Genomic DNA, 24,829 nt, shown 5'->3' on the forward strand with positions numbered 1-24,829 from the left:
TCAAGAGGTGTATGCAAGGCACATGAACAGTGAATGAAGAATGGGTGCATATATTTTAAGGGTATAAATGCCTAGGGATTTATTTGTTCTAAGTCCCTCTCCAGAGGCATACAGCTCAAGCTGCTCCTATGGCTGAACCATTAAATTAAATTCTTTATCTTCCTAGATGATCTGATTACTCTGCTACAGGAAACCTGGGGCAAAGATATTTCTTTAACAAAAGAAAACCAGGAGACAAATAGGATGGTCAGAATTATAAAACACCAGCCACGCTTTGAACTAAGGGTTTAGGAAGCATGAGATCTGGATATTAAAGGACAACAGCAGCAAAGATGAGATGAACAACTAAGAATATTATCAGCACACAGAGAAGGGAAAAGGTCAATATTTCCAAATGTTAAGAAGAAAGAATTTCAAAACAGTTTGTATGCATGACATAGATACATGGAGGAAGACTAATTCTAGTCTATGAGAGACAGAAAATCCCCTGAAAGTGTTCTCAAAAGAGAACTGGCATAGAAAAAAAGACTAACAAAGCCATTATAGAATAATTACAAAAATTTTAGGAATTAACAGATCTTTGTTTTCCATAGCAAAAAACAAGTCCTGTAGTGAATTTCATAAATTGTTTATTAATTCTGTACAAGAGAGTAAGAAATTTTTTCACTGGAAAAATTGTCTTTACATATAAAAATCTTTTAAGTGGTAACTCCTTGGGCATATACACTCCTGCTCATTTAAATTGAATTTAGCACTAATAAAACATTGTTTAAAGGCCTGAATATTCAACTTCTTTTTGCTCAGAAGTATAAAATAAAAAGGCTGCCTCACTAATGACCTACCTGAAGATATGTTTAAAAGGAGAATAGGCCTAAAATTGAAGTGTTGGAATTCCAAAAGATGTTAATTCACATTGCTGCCCTTGAAAACTTCCACAGAGCAGTACATAATGGTCAAGAGTGAATACTAATTATTTTAACCCCAGGAAGAGCACTGTAGGGGTGCTACAAGTAAAATACTGCATTAGAAACAGGCCAAGATGAAGATAAGAGTAATGCCTGTATCAGAGCCAGTACTATGATGTTGTTACTCCACTGAAAGGTAGCAAGCCACCCAGCAGAGGAAGCATGTTAGTCACCTTTATTCCCCACAGGCTTGGAACAGGACAGAAGTAGCAGTATATCCAGTGAGAGGTGAATTTAAAAAAACGTGACTTTGTTTCATTACAGCTAAATGCTACTTGCAGCTTCCCAACTGAGAATAATATAAAGTTTTCATTTTCTATTTTATTTAAATTTTATATTGATTTTTGACAGATAAATTCAAAAGAAAAAGCAGCAGCACAGCAGCTTTTCTTTATTCTAAAACTGCTTAGATTTGTAGATTTAATAGGGCTGCTTTCATACTTCAGTTTTAGTCAAGCAAGCCCATACATTCTGGGCTGCATGAAAAGCAGTGTGAACAGCAAGTAAAGGGAGGTAATTGTCTCCCCTCTACTCTGCTCTCATGAGACCCCCCCTGCAGTGCTTGGCCCAGTTCTGGAGCCCCCAACACAAGAAGGACATGGAACTGTTCAAGTGAGTCCAGAGGAGGCCATGAAGAGGATCAGAGGGCTGGAGCAGTTCTGCTCTGGAGCCAGGCTGAGAGTTGGGGTTGTTCAGCCTGGAGAAGAGAAGGCTCCAGAGAGACCTTAGAGCACCTTCCAGTACCTGGAAGTCCTACAGGAAAGCTGGGGAGGGACTTTTGACAAGGGCATGGAGTGATAGGACAAGGGGGAATGGTTTCAAACTGAAACTGAAAGAGGGGAGATTTAAGTCAAGTATTAGAAAGAAATTCTTCAGTGTGAGACCCTGGCCCAGGTTGCCCAGAGAAGTTGTGGCTGCCCCATCCCTGGAAGTATTGAAGGCCAGGTTGGATGGGGCTTGGAGCAACCTGGGCTGGTGGGAGGTGTCCCTGCCCATGGCAGGGGGTTGGAATGTAATAATATGTAAAATGTAATAACCCCCTAATACAGGGGCTTGTGTACATGGCAAGTAGTAAGGAAAAGTCAGAAAGTCCTGTGCACAACTCAGGATTTGTAAACTTACTGTCAAGAGTTGCCTGTGTTCTAACACTGCTGTGCCCGTTCTGTAAACAAAGGAGAAATGAATGAATAAATCATCTTAAAGGTATATTAAATTTTCAGACTGAATCACACATTGAACGTTTCATGCAAAATTCTATGTTCATTCTAAACTGAAAGACAAAAAAGGCAGAAAATTAACTTTTTACTGACTTTAACAAAACCACATAATACATTGTCTCAAATGCAAAGTATCCTGAACATACAGAATCCCATCCACTGTTCATACTACACCCATCAGCAAGAGAGCTTCCCATGTACTGTATATAACATAAACTTCAGGTTCACACTGATATCAAAGAAAGAATTGTATTACCATATAGGAAATGGTTGTGCTTTTGATCTAAGGCAACTCACAATTTTAACTATCCAAGTTACACAGAGATGCCAATTTTTTCCCACTGAAAGATGAGGCTTGAGAAGCACCAGTTGTTTTTTGGATAATGCTGGAGTACAGAAGTGAATAGTTTATGCTTGATCCTCACCAGTACATAAGAACTAGTGCAGAAGACAACTGTGACTGAGCTATTATATAACAAAGGCCAGAAGTAAATAAACTCAAACTCTCACAAGTTCCTTAAACATTTAATAAATTAAGCACTGTTAAAACAAACCTGCATGCCATATACAAAGACAGAGGGTGCTTTTCGATATCTCAAGAGAGAGATACTCTCTGTTCTAGATTAGACCTCTCCCTATTTTTTTTTTTTTAATAAAACATGAAACTAATTCCCACTGATGTCTAAATCTAAAATAAGAGTAATGTTAGAGAGGCACAAACAGTTTTGGATCCATTTGATAGGTGCCTTATAAATGTAATAAATTATATACCTTTGGATAGAAACTGTGAAGCTATTGCAAAATACCATGACTAATAATTACACACAGAAATAGAGAAATAGTTCCTTTTTTTAAAGCTAAATTTCAGGAAAATAAATTTAACTAGAATGTTAAGTGTTACTAAGAAAAAAGATCAAACAGCAATTTAAGATGTCAAAACCCATAAAATTAGAGGCTTTCATATCCCAAATACAAAAATGGCTACACAGCAGGAAAAAAATTAAATAAAAGGTTGGACTTGGGAATCAAAAATATCACTTGTCTTGGTTCAAATATTAACATAGCAGACTAATACGTGTCTAACATGGATAAGAATATTTCACCTTTTTAATGGTCTTATTTCTGAAATTCACTCACCATAACTACAACAGGGGTTGATTTAGATGGAGCCATGGAGCTTTGGTACACTATCCTACTATGCACAGAAGTCTGGTCATAGGAGGAAGTTGCTACTGGGCTAGTGCTCTGAGATGAGCAGGTCAGACTGGAAGAGGTGATGGCAGAAGTTGTGCAGGTGGACTCCTGTACTGTATTGGATATTGTCAAAGAGGTATTCAAAGGACCACTGGAAAAAGTAAAAATTATTTATCATCTTGGTAAATGATGTCTCAAAAACCTTAATGAAAATATCAGCTCCTATACAGTTATCTAGAATTACCTTAAACACGTAGTCAAATCTACATTATTTATAGTATTAATACTATATGATGAGAAACACACAGTCTCTTTTAACAATAGAATTCTAATGTTAAGCGTAGCAGTCTAACAGAATGAAATATGGAAAGATGAAAAAAATACTTTAAAACATGCAGGAAGATTTTTACTGAAGCCATTTTTTGAATTAATAAGTAAGAAAAAATGGGTTACTGGTACGTTGGCACTGATCACTGGCTATTTTAACATTTCAGTATACTTCTGCATACTGAAAGTCCAGCTTCTTTTCTCATTCCATAGAAGCATCAAATCTGGAACCTGGTGCCAATCTACTGACACACATATACGGTACAAGGGTCATCTCTTCTGGATCAAAAGCAGAAAATATTGGACTGTGAGGTACAAACCCTCAAACAAATTCAAGAATTAGGACAATTAAACATGAGAAAGCAATTCTATAAAGGTTGTTTACATTCATGTAATCTCCAGCTTCACATCAGCCCATCCAGGGAGATTTTGATTGTCATTAGAAAATAAATTTCTCCTTTAAGATGCCATCCACAGAAAACACTTAGCCTTACAAATCATATTTCCCCCTCCCATTAACCGTGCCTTAATGTTTTTGGCACAAAGTTGACCCCTTAAAGAAGACATGTAAGAATGCACAAGGGGAACTCACACATACTTTACAGATTTTGAGTACAAGCTATTGTTGGTTGCCTGGCTGGTGTTTTCACTGCTTGAAGTTGATCCAAACTCTGGGAGTGCAGGCTCTGATCCAAACTCCAGAGCTCCAAATTGAACATTTAACCCTGTCACATCTGCTGATCCAGGCATCTCCACTGCAGAGGCAGGAATCTTAAAGGAGGAAAAAAACCACATAATTCCTTTACATGCACTATCTATATTAAAGATATCAGTAACTGACACCCTCTACTTTCCTTCCTTAACTACAGGCTTCTTCAGTTACTGCCTCAACCTTCACTGCTAAGTAGATCTGAAACAACCCCCCAGTTTACATCACATAAACTAACTACATTCTTGTAAACTGAAATTAATTAATTGATTCTGTGCCCTGATCTGGAGCTGAAAGAGTAAGCCATACTATTCTACAATATCGAAGTGACATCCATGTCCATCTCCCTTCAGTCAATATTCATCTTGTGCCTACTAAGTCAATCCAAAATCACTCAGCAACAGTAATTTTCCACAGAGAGCAATCAGATATGTGCTTGGAAAATACATAATCACTGTATTTTGGACCTAAAAACTATAGAGCTCAGAATTTCCTGCTTTATAAATAAGAAAAAGACCATGGTCTTAGCTCTCCTTCTCCTTAACAACTTATATATAGAATAGAAACATAGACTCATAGAGTCATTTAAGTTGGAAAAGACCTCCAAGATCATCAAGTCCAACCATTAACCTAGCACGCTGCCAAGTCTACTGCTATACCATGTCCCCAAGCACCACATCCACATGGCTTTTAAATCCCTGGGCAGCCTGTTCCAATGCTTGGCAACCCTTCTGGTGAAAAATTTTTCCTGATGCAACTTGAGGCCATTTCCTCTTCTCTTATCACTTGTTCCTTGGGAGCAGAGCCTGAGCCCCCCTGGCTCCAACCTCCTCTCAGGGGGGTGCAGAGAGCCAGAAGGTCTCCCCTCAGCCTCCTTTGCTCCAGGATCAACACCCCCAGCTCCCTCAGCTGCTCCTGGGCAGACTTCTGCTCCAGACCCTTCCCCAGCTCCTTTGCCCTTCTCTGGACACACTCCAACCCCTCAATGTCCTTCTTGTCCTGAGGTTCTTGTCCTGAGGGGCCCAGAACTGACCCCAGGATTCAAGGTGCAGCATCACCAGTGCCACATACAAAGGGATAATCACTTTTCTAGTTCTGCTGGCCACGCTATTCCTAATATAAGCTTTTATATGTTTATATGCTTACTAAAGACAAGCCACCACTCAATTACCCACCTTGGATGCTGGAGTTATCCTCCGTTTTGGTGCTTTTATCTGTTTCTGCTGGATTTGATGGGAAGTCATTGCCTGGTTATCCATAGACATAGTGGGGAGCTGTAGCATTTTACCAACAGCTGTAGAGGTGCCTACTGGTAATGGCTCATGAAGTTTTCCTGGGGAGGATGACTCCAGCCCAGGAGGAGGAACAGGGACTGTCTGTGTATGTTGTTGCTGTCGTTGGGTCAGCTGGCTCAGAACTGGGGATGGTTCAGGCTGGGATTTAAAGTCTGGTCAGAGTTGAGAAAAAGAAATAGCAAAACTAAAGCATTAAAATCTGTTCTTCATGCTCCTATTCTTTATGAAAGAATCCAAGTGACCTGACACACTCAACAGCTATGATTTTATAGCATGCAAATCTCTTCCAGACATAACACGAGTCTCACACTGAACATTACCAATGCAATAATAAGGCCAACATTTTATATTTTCTACTTTAAATAAACAGCTGTGGGTAAGCATTATTTAGCTTTCTTCAAAATTATGAAAACACACCTATCTATAATAGGTCACATAATACTATCATACATTAGGCCTCAAAAACTGTTACAGATCATTTTAATCAAACAGTGCAAGTTTCACTGTAATCACAGGCCCATGTTCTCAGGGGACTTAAACCACCCCAATATCTGCTGGAAAGGCCACACAGCCAGGCATGCATAGTCCAGGAGGTTGCTGCAGAACATTGATTATAACTTTTTGACACACAAGGTCGAAGATCCAAAGAGGAGTGGTGTTGTGGAATGCTAGAGAGGTTTGGAGAATGTTGGAGAATATTCCTGAATATTCTCGAAGAGATAGGAGGTGCGACCCCTTTACTATGCCCAACCCCATGTTTGGGAGGCCAATTAGATCGGCCCATACTTCAGTGCTACCTGCACCAGGGATTCACTGTGCTATAGGTAAACACACCGGGTGTCCAATAAAAAGTTATGTTGGTGGCGGGGGTGTGGTCACAGAAGCACTATATAAGCGAAAGTTGCTGCGCAATAAACCAGAAGTTCGTTTATCAACCATATTGGTTGCACGCATTTTCTTTGCCGCTCCCGCAGAGTGGGGTGTTGCTGGACCTTGTACTAAAAAAGAAAGAAAGACTGGTTGGGGATGTGAAGGTTGGGAGCAGCCCTGGCTGCAGTGACCATGAGATGGTCAAGTTCAGGATCATGTGTGGAGGATGCAGAGCAACAAGTAGGATTAAAACCCCGAACTACAGGAGAGCAAACTTTGGCCTCTTCAAGGAACTACTTGAAGAAATCCCGTGGGTTAGGGTGCTCGATAGTAGGGGGGTCCAAGAGAGCTGGTTAATATTCTGTTCTGGGTTGATGAGGTGCTGGTTTTGGTAGCAGGGAAGAAGCCCTAGGAGTGGCTCCTGTGAGTAGCTATTTGTCCTGGTTTGGGCCAAGATAGAGTGAATTTTCTGTCTTGTATTTTTGTTTTCAGCTAAGTCTCTCATAAGTAGCTGCACTTGCTGGAAAGAGAAAGGGAGTAAAGAAGGGGACAAGACAAATGACCAAAACTGACCAAACAGAGTATTCCATCCCATACACGTCATACTCGGTATAAATTTGAGGGATCACGAGGGTCAAACTTCTCGCCCTTCACCTTCACCCTTTGCTTTTCCCTTTGGCCCTTCTTCACCTGTTACTGTTTGCTTTGGCATCCTGGGAGGATTCTGTCCATTCATCTGTCTGTGGTCCTGATCTGTGCCAGCCTGAATCTGTGTGTTTCTGCCTCCAGCTCCCGACTGCTGCTGACCCCAGGAATCCATCCTGGACTTTCCCAGGGCTTCCCTGCAGCCTCGGTGGTGATGTGAGAGTTATTGGGGGAAAGGGGGGAGGAACGTGGTATCGTTTTTCTGTATATTTGTATATATTTAATAATTTTTCCTTTTGATCATTACTGTTTCATTAGAGCTGTGTAGTTTAGTTTCCAACCCATAAGTCTCTCTCCCATATTCTCTCTCCTTCCTTTATCAGGGAGGGGATTAATAGAGAGCACCTGTCATTTGGTTAATTGCCAGCCCAGCGTTAAACTGTGACACTGCAGAAAGCTCTCCCGTCTCCAAAATGAGCGGCCCTGCCTTTGGTTAATGTTGAGGCCATCAGAGACACAATAAATGTGCCTTTGCGATTAACATATTCAAGAATGAGAAACACCCGGTGATAAGATTTTGGGGCAGAGGAGAGGGGAAGGAGAGAGAGAAACACCAGAGGAGAGTAATGCTGGAGCAGAGAGACCAAAGTTGGTGAGGAAGGAGAGGAAGAAGGTGCCCCAAAAAAAGATTTTTCCCTACATCCTGTGATGAGATGGCAGTTTGTCCCCTTCAATCCATGGAGGACCATGGTGGAATGTGTGTTGTGGACCTGCAGCCATAGAGAGGACTGTTCCCGAAGTAGTCCGTGGCTCCATGAGCTGCCCTGCGATGGAGCAGTTTGCTCCTGAGGGATTGTGCCTAGCGGGAGGTACTCATGTTGGAGGGGTTCATGAAGGACTTTCTCCTGTGGGAGGGACCCCGCGTTGGAGTAGGGGAAGACTGTGAGGAATCCTTCCTCAAGAGGAAGGAGAGATAGAAAACAACCTGTGACATCCGAACTGTAAACCCCACTCCTGTGCCGCTGGGGGAAAGAGGTAGAGATATTGGGACGAAGTAATTTGGGCTCAGGAAGAAGGGGGGAGGAAGTATTTAAGCTCTGGTTTGTGTTTTCTCTTTGCCCTGTTTTGATTTGATTAGTGATAAATTACATTGGGTTTTTTCCCAAAGTTGAGTCTGTATTGCCCGTGACCATGATTTGTGAGTGAAAACCTCATAGCCCTTGTCTTGAGCCACAAGGTTCTAGGTGGATTTCCTCCTCACCATCCCAAAATGGGGGAGGGGGGATGAGTGGCTGAGTGGTCCTTTGTGATTGGCCAGGCTCAAACCATGACAGTATGGAAGGCGAGAAATTCAAAGAAGTGTTGTATTAAGACGGGTGCTAATAAGAATTGTTCTAAGCTGGTGGAAGGGGATGAGATTGTAGAAGATGTGCAGTTGTTGATACCCTCAGTTCCTCCTCTCCACTCTGGAAATGAACCAGGGGAGCAAAAGGGGGGGTGAGTGGGAGATCAGAGAATGCCGATTATGTACATGTCCCTGTTACAATGTCGGATGTGTTCTACCTAGTTGTAGAACTGAAAGAGGAGGTGGATAGATTGAGAAGTATTCGGGAATGCAAGAGACAGAGATTGGTGGAGCCACATGCTGCCAGCCTTGAGACAAAGGCAGCAGGTGGTGGCTCCATGAGAAGCAGAGTAACTTCTGTCCTCTAGTCACTAGGCAGAAGGAGGGGATGGAAGAGACAGGGGGGTGGCAGGGAATGGAAACAGGTCCCTGCTCGGGGAAGCAGGCAAATGTAGCAGACGGAACCTTTCTTGGGGCATGGCGCTTCGAAGTCAAGCAGGTGTTCTTGCCCAGGTGCACAAACAGTGCTCCAATCTTGTCGCCTTTAGACTTGGCTAGCCTTGTTCAGTGCTTGTGCTCCAGAGTCAGCTAACCTCCTCCTCTGGCTGCTCGAGAGTGAGATGGGCATGCTCAGCTCACGCTCGAACTCACAACCTCGGCATTGCTTGGCTTTGTACTGCTTCTATAAGCACCGTGCTAACCTGATTGCGCCACTGGAGGCAAATCCCTTCCCACCTCCCCCACCTTCCTAGTTGCCCCTACACAACAGATATGGGGTTCTGGAACTGGAAGACCTGGTAAATGAGGATGTTGATAAAGGTCCATGCAGGGAGTTGCCGAGGCAAGCCCCACACACTAAGGACACTCCTATAAAAAAAATAAAAGGAGGGTAATTGTCATAGGAAATTCCCTTCTGAGGGGAAGAGAGGGCCCAATGTGTTGGCCAGACCCATCCCACAGGGAAGTCTGCTGCCTCCCAGGGGCCTGGGTCAGAGATGTAACTAGGAAGCTCCCAGCTCTAGTAAGACTCTGATTACTACCCATTACTGGTCATGCAGGTGGGATGGAGAAATCCCATGGGGTAGGGGCACTAGATGGTAGGGGAGTCTAAGAGAGCTGGTTAATATTCAAACACTGCTTCCTCCAAGCTCAAGAACAGCGCATCCCTATGAGTAAGAAATCAAGCAAAACAGGCAATAGACCTGTGTGGATGTGCAAGGAGCTGCTTAGAAAAACTCAAATGGAAGAAGGAAGCTTACAGAATGTGGAAATAGGGATTGGCCACTTGGGAGCAATATAGTAATGTTGTCAGAGTATGCAAGGATGCAATGAGAAAAACTAAGGTCCACTTGGAACTAAATCTGGCAAGGGATATCAAGGATAACAAAAAGGGCATCTTCAAGTACATCAATAGCAAAAGGAAAACTAGGGAAAATGTGGGCCTTATGCTGAATGACAGGTGCCCTGGTAAAGGAGGATACAGAGAAGGCAGAGTTACTGAATGTCTTCTTTGCTTCAGTCTTTACTGCTAAGGCTGCCCCTAGGAATCCCAGACCCTGGAGGCAAGACAGGAAGTCTAGAGAAAAGATGACTTTCCCTTGGTCTAGAAGTATCAGTTTAAAGATCATTTAGGTAAACTAAACACCCACAAATCTATGAGCCCTAATGGGATGCACCCATGAGTGCTGAGGGAGCTGGCAGCTGAGCCACTCTCCCTCATCTTTGAAATGTCATGGTGAACAGGAGAGGTGCCTGAGGACTGGAAGAAAGCCAATGTCACTCCAGTCTTCAAAAAGGGCAAAGGGGAGAACCCAGAAAAAACTACAGGCCAGTCAGCCTCACCTCCATTCCTGGAAAGATGATGGAACAACTCATTCTAGATGACATCTCTAAGCTTGTGGAGGAAAGGAAGGTTATCAGGATTAGCCAGCATAGATTCACCAAGGGCAAACCATGCTTGACTAATCTGATAGCCTTCTATGATGGCATGAATGGCTGGGCAGATGAGGGGAGAGCAGTGGATGTTGTCTACCTTGATTTCAGCAAGGATTTTGACACAGTCTCCCACAGCATTCTCATAGGTAAGCTCAGGAAGTGTGGGTTAGATGAGTTGACAGTGAGGTGGGTTGAGAAATGACTGAATGGCAGAGCTCAGTGGGTTGTGATTAGTGGTGTGGAGTCCAGTTAGAGGTCTGTAACAAGTGATGTCCACCAGGGGTCAGTACTGGCTCCTGTCCCGTTCAATATATTCATCAACGACCTGGACAAAGCGATAGAGTGTACCCTCAACAAATTTGCTGATGATACAAAACTGGGAGGGGTGGCTGATCCACCAGAAGGCTGTGTTGACATCCAGCAAGACTTGGACAAGCTGGAGAATTGGGCAGAGAGAAAACTTATGGCATTCAGCAAAGGCAAGTGGAGGGTCCTGCACCTGGGGAGGAATAACCCCATGCACCAGTACAGGTTGGGGGCTGACCTGCTGGAGAGGAGCTCTGTGAAAAAAAAGCTCTATGGTCAAGGCAGCCAATGGCATCCTGGGGTGCATCAAGATGAGTGTGGCAAGCAGGCTGAGGGAGATTTATCCTCCCCCTCTACTCTGCTCTAGTGAGGCCCCATCTAGAGTACTGTGTCCAGTGCTGGGCCCACCAGTACAAGAAAGACAAAGAACTACCAGAGAGAGTCCAACAAAGGACTACAAAGATTATTAGAGGACATCTCTCTTATGAGGAAAGGCTGAGAAACCTGGGTCTGTTTAGCCTGGAGAAGAGAAGACTGAGAAGGGATCTCATCAATTCTTATAAATACCTACAGGGCAGTGCCAGGAGGATGGGGACAGACTCTTTTAGATGGTGCCCAGTGACAGGGCAAGGGGCAACAGGCACAAATTGGAGCACAAGAAGTTCTATCTGAACATGAGGAAAAACTTTAATTTGAGGGTGGCAGAGCACTGGCACAGGCTGCCCAGAGAGGTTGTGGAGGCTCCTTCTCTGGAGACATTCAAAACCCACCTGGACATGATCCTGTGCCACCTGCTTTGGCAGGGGGGCTGGACTAGATGATCTCCAGGGGTCCCTTACAACCCCTACCATTTTGTGGTTCTGTGATTAACTATACCAATAAATAGCAATTATTTCCAAGGGGTCTACAGTTGCAGTTCGGAAGTATTAGGAGTTAAGCTTTCCTGCCCCAGCAAAGGAGAATATTTTCAGCACAAATAGGAAGTCATCTACCATCTCAATCTGGCTGAACGTTAAGAGATGCTGGACACTGACAGTTTTTTTTCCAAGTCTTCCCCTTTCATATTTTTCAGACGCTGAAAGCCAGGCAGTGGATCAGAGCACTGTTCAACAACCGTAAGAGATTCAACAGGATTTGCAATGTGAAGGGGTTTTAATTCAGTTTGCAAAGTGCATTAGAAAGCAATATAAAATGTATGTAAACATTTTTTCAGCATTGCTGTGTGCTAACAAATTGGCTACTTATCTATTTGGAAATATACACAGTATGAGAAAGATACAAGAGTTATCACTCTTCACATTGAGAATAGAACTGTTTCTTCTAATTTTACTCAATTAAATGAAAAATTCAAACAATTATGAATAGACAAAAAGGGTAACCTGCATGATTCTCAGCACATATAGGCTTCATACTAGGGAAAGAACACTAAGATGTGATGCACATTATGAAGAAATTACATAGTACTCATTCAAAATTCATATAATGCTTAGAAAAGAAAAACTGGGAGAAAAATACAAAATATGCTACAACCTTATACTCAACTAAAAGCAGCACAGACACAATGAAAATAAGTATTTTCCAGGATTTGTTGAGAAACAAAGTCACATCAAAGTTAAAAGGTGGTGAGCCCCTGGCCCAGGTTGCCCAGAGAAGCTGTGGCTGCTCCATCCCTGGCAGTGTCTCAGGTCAGGTTGGATGGGGCTTGGAGCAACCTTGGGCTGGTGGGAGGTGTCCCTGCCCATGGCAGGGGTTTGGAACTGGATGAGCTTTTAAGGTCCCTTCCAACCCAAACCATTCTATGATGCTATGATTCCACTTAGATACTCAAGAACATTAAATCAAAGATAGCTTAAACCTATCAAAGCTAATTTTGTGATATACTCATAATGTCTATTTACCAGCAAGTAAGTGTAACTCTTACAATGTTGTAACCAATTCTATTATTAGGATTAATTTTTTTAGAAAAAGCTTTTTGTTTAAGACCATTTTAAACTGTCATTTCCATTAAGAAAACTTACAGGCTAACAGAGAAGGAGAGAAAACAATGCCAAAACACTTACCAAACTGACTAAGGACTGATGACTGAGTGATAGGCATTTTTAGATCCCAGGATGATGTGGTAGTTGTGGTAGTGGTGGTAGAGCTACTATTGTTTTGTTGAGAGGTAAACCGACCCAAACCTGGAGATTTTAATTGGTCCAAGGTTTGGGATCCAGTAGAGTTCTCCAATTTAGAGGATCCAAGTTCTCCAAAGCCAGAACAAAGAACTGCAGACTACCAAAAGACAAAAAAATAGAAGAGGGGAAGGAGTGAAGTATTTAATAAATAATTTGAACATAACCATAGGGTCAATGCCTACAGCTGATATTTGGCAGCAACCAAAACCTCTTTAGTCTGAGATTACTAATAAATGACAAAAAAAAAAAAAAAAAAAAAATCAGCAGTTGTAGCATATAGACAGATCCTCTCTGGTTATCACCTATATAACTTCCACCACTGATTGCAACAACAGTGATTTACTTCAATCCATGCATCTCGAAATAGCATGTATATATTAATAGTTGAACTGATTTTCAAAGAAAATAATAATAATAGTAACAATAATAAATACAAGTGCCTAATTTCAAGCCCTCACAATTGACTCATAAATAATCAGGTTTCCACAACAATCAGTGAGATATGTGTTAGGAAAAAACACATCATAGTTTTCTGACATAGAACTCTCTTCACTATAAACAAATTATTTCATCCTAAATCAGCATGCAGTAAACACACCTGTTCTCTACTCAAAAATTAATACAAGTACTTCATGTAAACCAAGAAACAACTACTTAGCAAAACCAGAAAAAAAGTAATCCTTTTTTGTGTGTGTGTGAATGGACATTTGAAATCTGAATTTTACAAATACTGAAACATCTCGTGCAATGACCAGTATTGGAATGTTACGTGAGATGAGTCTCGCCGTGGGCGCGAGCTCGGTTCGTGAACAGAGTCAGTCGAGTTAGTGTCGGTTCGGGCTAGTATCAGGGAGCTAACTTTGATCCGTCCGGCTCTGGAATTCTCTCTGGAAGCCACACCCTACCTAACCCGGGCATGCGCATTTGGGCTAGCCCCAGCTGGCACAGGCGGGGCGGGCACCGTCCGGGCACCTGCTGCCTACATTGGAAAACTCATTTAACCTGAAATATTTACACATGAAGAATATTTTGAAAGCATAAGATAATTTTACCAGACTTTGAGGAGAACTAGAGTTTACAGCACTGGATCTGCCAGTTCCTGATGCCATCTGGGTGCTGTGCTGAGAATTTGTGAAGACTAGGGCTTGGCCAAAGGTCTGCTTATGATTAGCCTCAAATGAGTTACTTTCTGTCTCTTGGGTAGAAGTCATAGGCTTCTGAAGCACTGCTACCAAATCAATGCTGTAAGAAAAAGCAAAGTTTGGCTGGAATAAACATATTGTGTTGAAACTGAAAAAAGCATTAACAATACTAAAGCTGCCATACTGGCAAAAGAATTATTACTGATTAACAGTCTTTTCAAATATTGCTTTTCTGCCATATAAAAAGAGGTAGAATAGAGGATTTTGCCACAAAGTAAAATTTTGCTAACTGAAACCTTACAGTACAGTTAGAATAGAAAGTATCTTTGCAATCTTTTAAAATATCAAATTTACAACATCATGTATCACATAAGTAACCTTGTCTCTAACAAGTCACAAAAGATACACTATGTTTGAGTGGATCCTGTCTGAAAGCCCATTATATTTATTGATAATACACATTCTCTGTATATCACACTATCCCTTTAAAAAGAGCAAGGGATCAAAGTCATACCTCTGGAAGTCACAAGAGGCAAAAATAAAAGCTAAGTTTCTCAGATAGTAGGCACATATCCAAAATTACCACACATACCTGAGCAGGATGAGAAACATGAATTTTCTTATATTTATCATGGCTTACTAACCCCTACCACATTTTTATCAAGGTTTATCCAAGGAAAAGCAAAACATTCAGACATTAAATCTACTCTGAAAATTCTGACTTAAGTTTATCCTAAACATACCATGGGCTTGGACTGAAGAGCTGCTTCCAGCACTTTCATTAGCTCAGATTTCTTAATGCTCAAACTGTTCTTATGGCAAGTAAGAAACTACCCACCCAACACTCCTCCCCCTCCCCTCCAAAAAAACCACCAACGAACAAAAAAACCCAACCACAAACCACCAGAATTTGAATTGATACACTAAAATATTTTCTAAGATAATTTGAGGGACATCCACTGGATAAGAATGATGCACATGTAAGTATATCACCTTTAGGAAGAAAAAGAATATAAACTGTAGACCAACTGATACCATGCCTCCTCCAGGTCATATCCATATTATAAGGAAAATTTTGCTGCAGTCTGCAGTACAGCTATATCAGGATGTTTGGGACCATTAATCCACCTAGTTTTCTTATCTCATGCTATTCAACTACTGAAGTCTTCTTCACACAATTTTAACCTACTGTCCTAGGACCTGAGGCTAATGCAGGCAACTGATTCCACATCATCATTAGCTAGGCATTTCATTAAGACAAAGGCAATCAAAGGAAGGCAGCAATTGCTGTATTTTTGGTTTTCTATCTGAACTCTTTATCATCAGTTAAAGCAAGTAATTGTGATACTTACCAGGAAATACACCTTCTTGACAACGCAAGCTTTTATGTTAACATATTTGTCAAAGCACTAAGTTCTGAACACTTTCTGAATCTATAGAGGCAGGCTTTCCATTTTCTGGACAGCAAAACCAGTGCTTCCTTTTCACCACAGTAAACATTTCTTTCCAACTACTTTTGTTCCTTCCTGTAAGCAGTCTTTGTGCAGAATCACAGAATTGCCAGAGCTGTAAGGAACCTCTAGAGATGATCTAGTCCAACTCTCCCACTAAAGCAGGATCACCCAGAGCACATTACACAGAAACGCATCCAGGTGGGTCTTGAACATCTCCAGAGATGGGGACTCCACAACCTTCCTGGACAGCCTGTGCCAGTGCCTTGGCACCCCCACATTAAAGAAGGTTTTCTCATGTTTAGATGGAACTTCCTATGTTCCAGCTTGTGCCCATTGACCCTTGTCCTGTCACTGGGAAGTACTGAGAAGAGTCCGGCTCCATCTTCCTTGCACCCACCCTCTAGATACTTGTAGACATTGATAAGGTCTCCCCTCAGCCTTCTCTTCTCCAGGCTAAAGACTCCCAGCTCTCTCAGCCTTTCCTCATAAGAGAGATGCTCCAATCCCCCAATCATCTTTGTTCCCTTCTCCTGGACTCTCTCCAGTAGTTCCCTGTCTCTCTTGAACTGGGGAGCCCAGAACTGGATGCAGTATTCCAGCTGTGGCCTCACCAGGGCAGAGTAGAGGGGAAGAATGACCTCCCCTGACCTACTGGCTCCACTCTTCTTTATGCAGACAAGGATTCCGTTGGCCTTCCTGGCAGCAAGGGCACACTGCTGGTTCATGGATAATTTGCTATCTATCAGGACCCTAAGATCCTTCTCCTCCAAACTGCTTTCCAGCAGGTCCACCCCCAATCTATATTGGTTCTTGGGGTTCTTCCTCCCCAGGTGCAGGATCCTACACTTGCTCTTATAGAACTTCATCGGGTTCTTCTCTGCCCAGCTCTCCAGCCTGTCCAGGTCATGCTGGATGGCAGCACAGCCCTCTGGAGTGTTGGCCACCCCTCTCAGCTTTGTATCAGTGAACTTGCTGAGGATACATTCTGTTCCCTCATCCAGGTCGTTGATGAACATGTTGAACAAGACCGGACCGAGTATTGACCCCTGGGGGACACCGCTGGTTACAAGCCTCCAACTCAACCCTGCACCATTGATCACCATCCTCTGAGTTCTGTTACACAGCCAGCTCTCAATCCACCTCACTGTCCACTCATCTAGTCCACAATTCCTGAGTTTCCTAATGAGGATGTTATGGGAGACAGTATCAAAAGCCTTGCTGAAGTCAAGGTAGATAACATCCACTTCTCTCCCCTCATCTAGCCAGCCAGTAATGACATCATAGAAGGCAATCAGGTTGGTCAAGCATGATTTCCCTTGGGTGAATCCATGCTGACTTCTGCCAATGACATTCTCTGCTTTTACATGTTTTGTGATGATGTCCAGAATGATTTTTTTCAACACCTTACCAGGGACAAAGGTGAGACTAACCGGCCTGTAGTTCCCTGGGTCCTCCTTGCCCTTTTTGAAGACTGGAGTGACATTAACCCTACTCCAGTCCTCAGGCAGCTGAGAAAACAGGGTCTTCTCAGTATTATGAATGTGGATTTAGTAAGTTAGCCAATAATACGTAACACAGGAACCTGCAAAACCAACAATTTGCAATCAAGGCTTTTGCAATTTTGAAATTAGCTTGACCAACCTCTGACTAGAGCTGCCCTGTGTTTTATCCATTATTTTATATATGCAAGCTAATGTTGCTTCACCAAGCAGGTTTTTAAGGTATAGGAAAACTGTGGAAGAAGAGCTTACCTTTGCCCAGAAGTCACATGATTCTCAGCTGGAACAGAGGAAGCAGTGAAGACTTTTGTTTCAGAAAGCTGAAAAAAGAGTGGGGGGAGATATTGTAATCATACACATGCTCACATTGTTCTGCAACATCTGTGTAAATTCCATACTGGTCATGTATTTTCAGATAAAAGTAAAGTCAAACTAACATAACAACCAGTTATGCTGCAGCTCTGCTTAAAGACAAAAAATGTAGTCAAACTTCAGCAAAGCCTTCTCCACAGAATCAAGAACCAATTTAATTCAAGCTTTAGGAAATCTGCTCTATTGAGTATGCACAATGGTATACTAATGTATCTACATCAGTTTGGGCAATAGTTTAACTGAAATAAATATAGCAGTAGAAAGTAATTAACATGACAGCTAGTATATTATCAGTGTAAAGATACCATGTGCAGATGTAATTGAGGACTCCATAGAGCAATTCTGATAAATCTTGTTGCAGAAGTAACATATTACACCATTCTCACTCATTTCATGTATCCCCGTGTTTTACATCTCAACTAACATGACAGTGGAAGCAGGTTTGCACTCAGGTATGTACAGTAAACTAGCATTCATGGTTCCTTCTTGGCATTTCTGCTAGGGGTGGCAATAACATCTTAAATGGATTGCTCTGTGAGCATGAGTTCAAAAATAATAAAGGGAGAATAAAGTATAACCAGTCAGACCATTCATAGCAGAAAACTGTACTGCTTTCACCATACTTTTACAATACAGATAGATACTTGCACAGGTAGCTGGGGAGGGGGAGCTGGTTGGCTGTGGCTTTGGTGAGAAAGGGGGTGATTTTGGTTTGGAGGGAGGTTGGTTGTTTTAAATAGCTTTTCTTTTTTAAAAAAAAGTAGTTAAACAGCTACAACTTCCTAGGGCTAAGTAATTCCTATTGACAGGAATACTTGCAAACCAGGACAGGTCTTAAGCCAGTACAGGTTAGATTTAACAACATAGATATATGAACATATAATGGTTATATTTTAAATTAAATTTGCACAAAATCACCCTTAGCTACTTTGGTGTAGCTTTGTATTTAGACTGAAGAATAACTGACTTATTCAAACGCTCATAAAGAATCACTTGAGAATGTCACATTTGAATACAGGTCTTACAAGAAATTATGCATTTTTAATTACATACATTACTAGCAGCCCAATTGAAAGGACATAATGGATGAGCCATTTCATCTGCCATCCCACAGGCAGCTAGCTCTACTGAAAGAATGTATATCCCTGACTGTGGTCATATGATTAGGCTTCTCCTATGAATATTGTTGATTTAAGAAGGACACTAAAGGGCTGACTGGGAGTGAATCACTTACCACTCAGAGGCAAAGGTCAAATGTTTCATGTACACTTCTAGCACCCACTTATGTGCAACACATTGTGTCATGATGTAGTCTCAGGTTGAACAACATTAAATTTTCACTCACCTGTTGGTAACTTGTATCTGACTAGAGAACTCCACATTTAAACAAAAATATTCTTCAGAAAAACACCTGATCTTTATCTGCAGACAGCAGATACATCAGCTTCCTTGGTTGTTTTAACCATGAGTCATGCTTCTAGAATTGTTTGTTATACATTTAAATGCGTGGCTCCATTTCCAGCCACAGGTTCATGCATTTTTCTGTTACACTAAAGCCAGAGTTCATTATATGCTAATAAAGTAACCTTTTCAGATTCAGTAAACTAAAAATCTGATTCTCTAGCACCAATTCTATCAGTAAATAATTTTCAGCTATTTTTCACAACTTTTGTTTTGCAAACCCAATGAATCATAGAATCATAGAATCATAGAATCCTAGGGGTTGGAAGGGACCTTGAAAGATCATCTAGTCCAACCCCCCCTGCCAGAGCAGGGCCCCCTAGAGTACATCGCCTAGGAACGTGTCCAGGCGGGTTTTGAATGTCTCCAGTGAAGGAGACTCCACAACCCCCCTGGGCAGCCTGTTCCAGGGCTCTGTCACCCTTACAGTAAAAAAATTCTTTCTGATATTCAACTTGAACCTCCTATGCTCCAACTTACACCCATTACCCCTTGTCCTATCACTCGTCACCATAGAGAAAAGCCTAACTCCATCTCCCTGACACTCACCCCTTACATATTTGAAAACATTGATGAGGTCACCCCTCAGTCTCCTTTTCTCCAAACTAAAGAGACCCAGCTCCCTCAGCCTTTCCTCATAAGGGAGATGCTCCACTCCCTTAATCATCTTAGTAGCTCTGCGCTGGACTCTTTCAAGCACTTCCCTGTCCTTCTTGAACTGAGGGGCCCAGAACTGGACACAATACTCCAGGTGCGGCCTCACCAATGCAGAATAGAGGGGGAGGAGAACCTCTCTTGACCTACTAACCACACCCTTTCTAATGCACCCCAGGATGCCATTGGCCTTCTTGGCCACAAGGGCACATTGCTGGCTCATGGTCATCCTCTTGTCTACCAGGACCCCCAGGTCTCTTTCACCTTCACTGCTCTCCAGCAGGTCAGCCCCCAACCTATACTGGGACATCGTGTTGTTAATAATAATTGGATGCAGTACTTCAGAATCAAGTTCAGGAGAGACCATATACAGAAACATAAATCAATATTCATTACGAGACAAGGAAGAGTGACTACAGGCAAAAAGGCTACAATAGCACTTTTTTTGTTGGTTTTGGGGGGCTTTTTTTGGACAGAGCATCAGCCCTTTAGGAGATCATTAGGAGTTGTTCTTTTTTCATCATCGACTACAACCCTGAAAAACAGCCCCTTGTTCTAGAGGTATGCCTTTATTCAAATAAAACAAATGGGCATTTGGCTATATTAAAGCACTTTTCATTTGAACAGGTAAAGTCTAGCAGAGGTCCAGATTTCTCTGCATGACTGGCTTACTTTTAATTACCATTTCAATATTGTTTTTTCTTATTTCCCTCACATGTTATTCAGTAGTGATTTTAATTTTACTTCCAAATCAATGATAAAGACACTAGATGGCATCTGGCCTAGGACTGGACTACTTCATAGCCCTCTTAGAAATACCCATGTTCAGTAAAGCTCCTCCTGCAAAAGATTTATTGGCTGAAATTTGCAAGGCAAAGGATTTTAATCCCCTTAAAGTATTTTGTGAGAGCATGCAATTTTTTTTAGAACAAAATCTGTAGATCAAATCTCTTACAAGGACATTATCTTCAGTTAACTTGTAATTTACATAAAGACCAAGATCAGGTTTATTTGAAGTGTACCTATTTTCCATAAAATGACACTGAATAGAACAACCTGTATTCTTAAGCTTCTATTGTTTTTTAAATCAGAGAAATAAATTTTTCCTTCATTTTTTCCCCAAAGTTGTTTTGTTGCAATTTTTCTGCAGCTCACAATTTCATTCACTCTTTCTGAACATCAGCATATGATCAACTTTCTCCTAGGTTGCAAGGATTTTTGCAGCACTCTAAAATTAATAAAATTTAAAAACAGGCTAGAGATTTTATCTACTGCTCTTTCAAGACTCATGTGCAAATTATTCAAGTTTAATAATTAATTTTAGAAAAATTCTATCCTTAGTCAGCATTGCTCAACATCCCTCCCATACAACAAATGCTGTATTATACCAGCATCAAACAGGGATGATAACAAGGCCATACATTTTCACTATCCTTAGCCTTTTAAGTCCAACTCTAGCATATACTTCAGAAATAGAGTACAGGTTTAAAAAAGATGACAGCTTTTTATGACAGTAACTACAGAAAACCTAGGAATTTTATAGTTTCTTTTAATTTTCTCAAAAGACGCAGCCCTCTCAATAGGTAAGGAAAGTTTTCATTTATGTGATATGACACATTCACACATTTCTAGGGATAACACTGACATGCCACCCTACAGGAGGAGGCAAAAGGGATGACTTCAAAGACAATCTCTTACTCTTCTGAAAATAAACTTGAAATAATGGATAATCCTATAAAAGATGAAAAAAATCTTAAAAGCTAAGTTTTCCTTTCCATATCTTTTGCTACCTAGGTTATTTTTTAACTGCTTAAGCCTTAATACAATAACTGAAAACTTATAATCACAAATGTGATTTTCACACATGATGATCACAAATGCCAAATATTTTCAGACATGAAGACATCTTTTACTTGGTAAAGCACAAGAACCAAAATTGTTGTAGTAGTTTAGACAACAGATCACGATGAAACAACAGGAATGAAGCAATTAAGTGCTAACTTCAGCATACTACTAGATCCTTTTTTAAATACTATGAACATGGAGTAAGTGGAACAATTATGCAGATTTCAAAAAAAGTATCAAATGAGGAGTCTAAAGTTGACAGCAAGCTTCAGCATTTAATTAGTCTTGTGATATGGCATTAAATCCTTGTACAATAGAAGGAGGAAGTATGTGGTTAACATCCATCAGCATTGAACAATGGAGAACTTTAATTCACAAATACTTATTTTGGGATAAAAGTTAAGATTTTGTTATCTATATATTGTCCCCCCAGGAAAAGTAATATTTCCTAATTCAATTTTATTTTAAAAATAAGCTTATCTAAATATATATATTTTAAACAGGAATTACAGAAGAAAACAGTAAGAAATATCATTGCATGCATACAGCAAAATGTTACTTCAAACATTTAGGTTTTGCAGACAACACAGAAACTCTGAAAAGGGTAATTAATTATTCAGTCTATCCAACAAGGTACACTTACATCTTCATTCCAGTCTTCTGCTGTCCATTCTTCTACTGAGTTTTTCCATGCTCCTATTGTAATTTGGGAAAGGAAAAAAAAACAGTTACAAGCTAAAAGCACAATGCTGTATTTCAATCCTTCCGCTTTATAACCAATCCTGTTTTCATTATTAGTGGAACAAAAAAGCCAGGAGATGGTGGCTGAAAATATGGGAAACTCTAGAAAACTGGTCTGCAGATTTACAGTTTTGAGAAGTTTTTTTTTTCCCCCACTTTAATTTCTGACATGGAGCTGTTGGAGTGAGTCCAGAGGAGGCCACAAAGACGATGAGAGGGCTGGAGCAGCTCTGCTCTGGAGCCAGGCTGAGAGAGTTGGGGTTGTTCAGCCTGGAGAAGAGAAGGCTCCAGGGAGACCTTAGAGCACCTTCCAGTGCCTGAAGGGGCTCCAGGAAAGCCGGGAAGGGACTTTGAACAAGGGCATGGAGTGACGGAATTGAGGGGGAATGGTTTCAAGATGAAAGAGGGGAGATTGAGATTAGACATTAGAAAGAAATTCTTTGCTGTGAGGATGGTGAACAACCCCAATCCCTTCCCTTAATAGAGAAATTTTATAGTAAAATGTAAAATCCATATAATGGCAGCAGAAGAGTCAATAAGTTTCCACTGTAGCTAAAAAACACTTCTTCCCATAACTTGTGGTAATGTTTATTTGGCAAACACAGTACACAGCATGCAGCAATGGGAAAACTACAGAAAACAATCCTATGGATGCAAAAAACTGATCCCTTCCATAGGAAACAGCAGCCACAGACATGCAAGAGCAATAAATGGACTGAAGGCCTTGCCCACCAGCATAAACATAGGGAAAGTTATCCCAGCAACAACCAGAGCTTTAATTTAAACTACATAACCACAAGCAAAAAAAATACCAGTAAAGTCCCTTCTACCATCATCTTTGAGCGAGTACAAAAGCAAAAGAACAACTGTTTTAATAATCTCTTTTTACTTAACCAGGCACCCTCTGAGACACATTCATCCAGAAACAAACTCCCTGAAGACAGTATCACATCCAGTTTGTACTAATGCCATCACATTAGTGCATTCTTTTGTACACCTTTACAAAGCAGTGTCTTGGGCAGAGGAGGTTCAAATGACACTAATCCAGTGAGGCAAACAGGCCTACCATGAAGATATACACACAGTGGGAAAAAGAGAGGTAGTTTATACCTTGGAATCCAAAATTATTTGGCAGATCCTGAGCAAAGTAACATCTGCTCTGTGTTTACTCTGTGGAGCATTATAGAGTTGCCTGAAACATGTGCTCACAGCCCCCAACCAGGTTTTTACATGCTGCAAAATATCGAGACAACTGAAAAATAACTAATACTCATATCTGAGCACAGCAAAATTACTACAATGCCTCAAATTTCTAGACTAATCTACACATTTCCAAAGACATTTTGGAAAGGAGAAAAAGCCCAGTAAGCAGCATTTTTTAGAGAAACAGTTGATTTTCTTTCCCTTCTACTGACCAGCACAGAAGCCCTTCCTCTGTTATTTCTTTAAAGAAATACATCCTGGCATTTGCCCTGCTTATATTTATCTTCCATCAGTCAGAGCAAGGCCCGCTTCTGTAAAAGACAAACCTCATTTTGGTATCAGAACTTCAACAACAGAGCTTGGAGTCTGCTAAAACACAAAAAAAGCTCAGACAAATCAAGCCCAACTCTTGAGTATCTCCTATTATCTTTGGGAGACCAAGCCTGCTTAGAATAATACTTAGGACATTTTCCTCACAGTCACCTGTTGCTCCTACTTATGACCATGGTTCCACATGTTTACTCTTTTAAAATACTGAATACAAAATTTCACCCTTTTATTAGTTTACCCAAGCTGCTAAGTTAATAAGCAACAATAAAAAACACACTACTTTTCCAATTCAATCCTTCCAGCCTCAGTTATTTCATTGGTCCTCTCTGCATTAAATTCAGTTTGCTACCGTCTTCCTCCTATTCATGGGATTTTAAGTCTTATGTTGCCACAAATGTATCAATTTCCTTTTAGCCAAAAATCTACCTTGGCATTACTGCAACTCCATATATCCTTTTCCCAACCTTTCCCAACTCTTCAGCTATTTTCCTTCAATTCCTCACTCCCTGTTACACTATTTGATTTTCTTTTCTTTTTTTTTTTTTTTTTTTAACAAACAGTCATAGATATTACCCAAAAATAATTTTCTTTTGGTTTATCTCAAACTTATGTACTAATCCTTTCCTTCTGGATTTCACTGACCTTTTAGAACAACCTGAATGTTTCCTTAAAATGTTCCTTCTGACTTTTGCAGCAGTCCTAAAAAACCAAGCAACTTCCTTGTAACTTACAAGCTACACAATCTGTTTCTTCCCCCTTGACAGTTACACTATTATTTTTTCTTTCTTGTCATTCTTCAGTTTCAGAGTCTTTTAAGGCTGCTGCTGCTGAAAATAATGTTTTTCTGTGAAATTTATGAAACTCTATCAAAGTAGATGTATCAGTAAATTACCAGAATACAATAACATTTTTGTTATCTACTTTGATAAGTGACTACCTCCAATATAATTTATTTATAAGAACTTGTGTTATTTGACTTTCAGAATCTCTCACTGAGTTGTACATTACAAAAAAATATAAGAGACTGAACACTCAGCATGCCTGTAAGAAAATATCAATCACACTGTTCAAGTTTATTCCCTTTTGGATTAGGAATGGTCATTTTGTTTCCTCCCACCTGTCCCTTTGCTTTGCCTTTCAGTT

General features: G+C 40.9%; 1 protein-coding gene and 1 non-coding gene across 2 annotated transcripts in view; both read right to left on the bottom strand.

The window, feature by feature from the left end:
* Positions 1-24,829, bottom strand: part of LOC139789118 (ubiquitin-associated protein 2-like) — a 102,665-nt gene that overhangs the window by 25,991 nt on the left and 51,845 nt on the right. Inside the window, 8 exon segments of the mRNA XM_071729644.1 lie at positions 2,088-2,127; positions 3,320-3,527; positions 4,302-4,474; positions 5,588-5,859; positions 12,869-13,082; positions 14,038-14,227; positions 17,333-17,400; positions 22,056-22,108. Of these exon segments, the coding sequence (XP_071585745.1) occupies positions 2,088-2,127; positions 3,320-3,527; positions 4,302-4,474; positions 5,588-5,859; positions 12,869-13,082; positions 14,038-14,227; positions 17,333-17,400; positions 22,056-22,108 (1,218 nt within the window).
* Positions 4,795-4,879, bottom strand: LOC139789320 (small nucleolar RNA SNORD121A). The gene has a single exon (XR_011723141.1). It is a non-coding gene; the product is annotated as a small nucleolar RNA SNORD121A (small nucleolar RNA).

The sequence above is a fragment of the Heliangelus exortis genome, chromosome W (assembly GCF_036169615.1).
Source record: "Heliangelus exortis chromosome W, bHelExo1.hap1, whole genome shotgun sequence".
Classification (NCBI taxonomy): Eukaryota; Metazoa; Chordata; class Aves; order Apodiformes; family Trochilidae; genus Heliangelus; species Heliangelus exortis.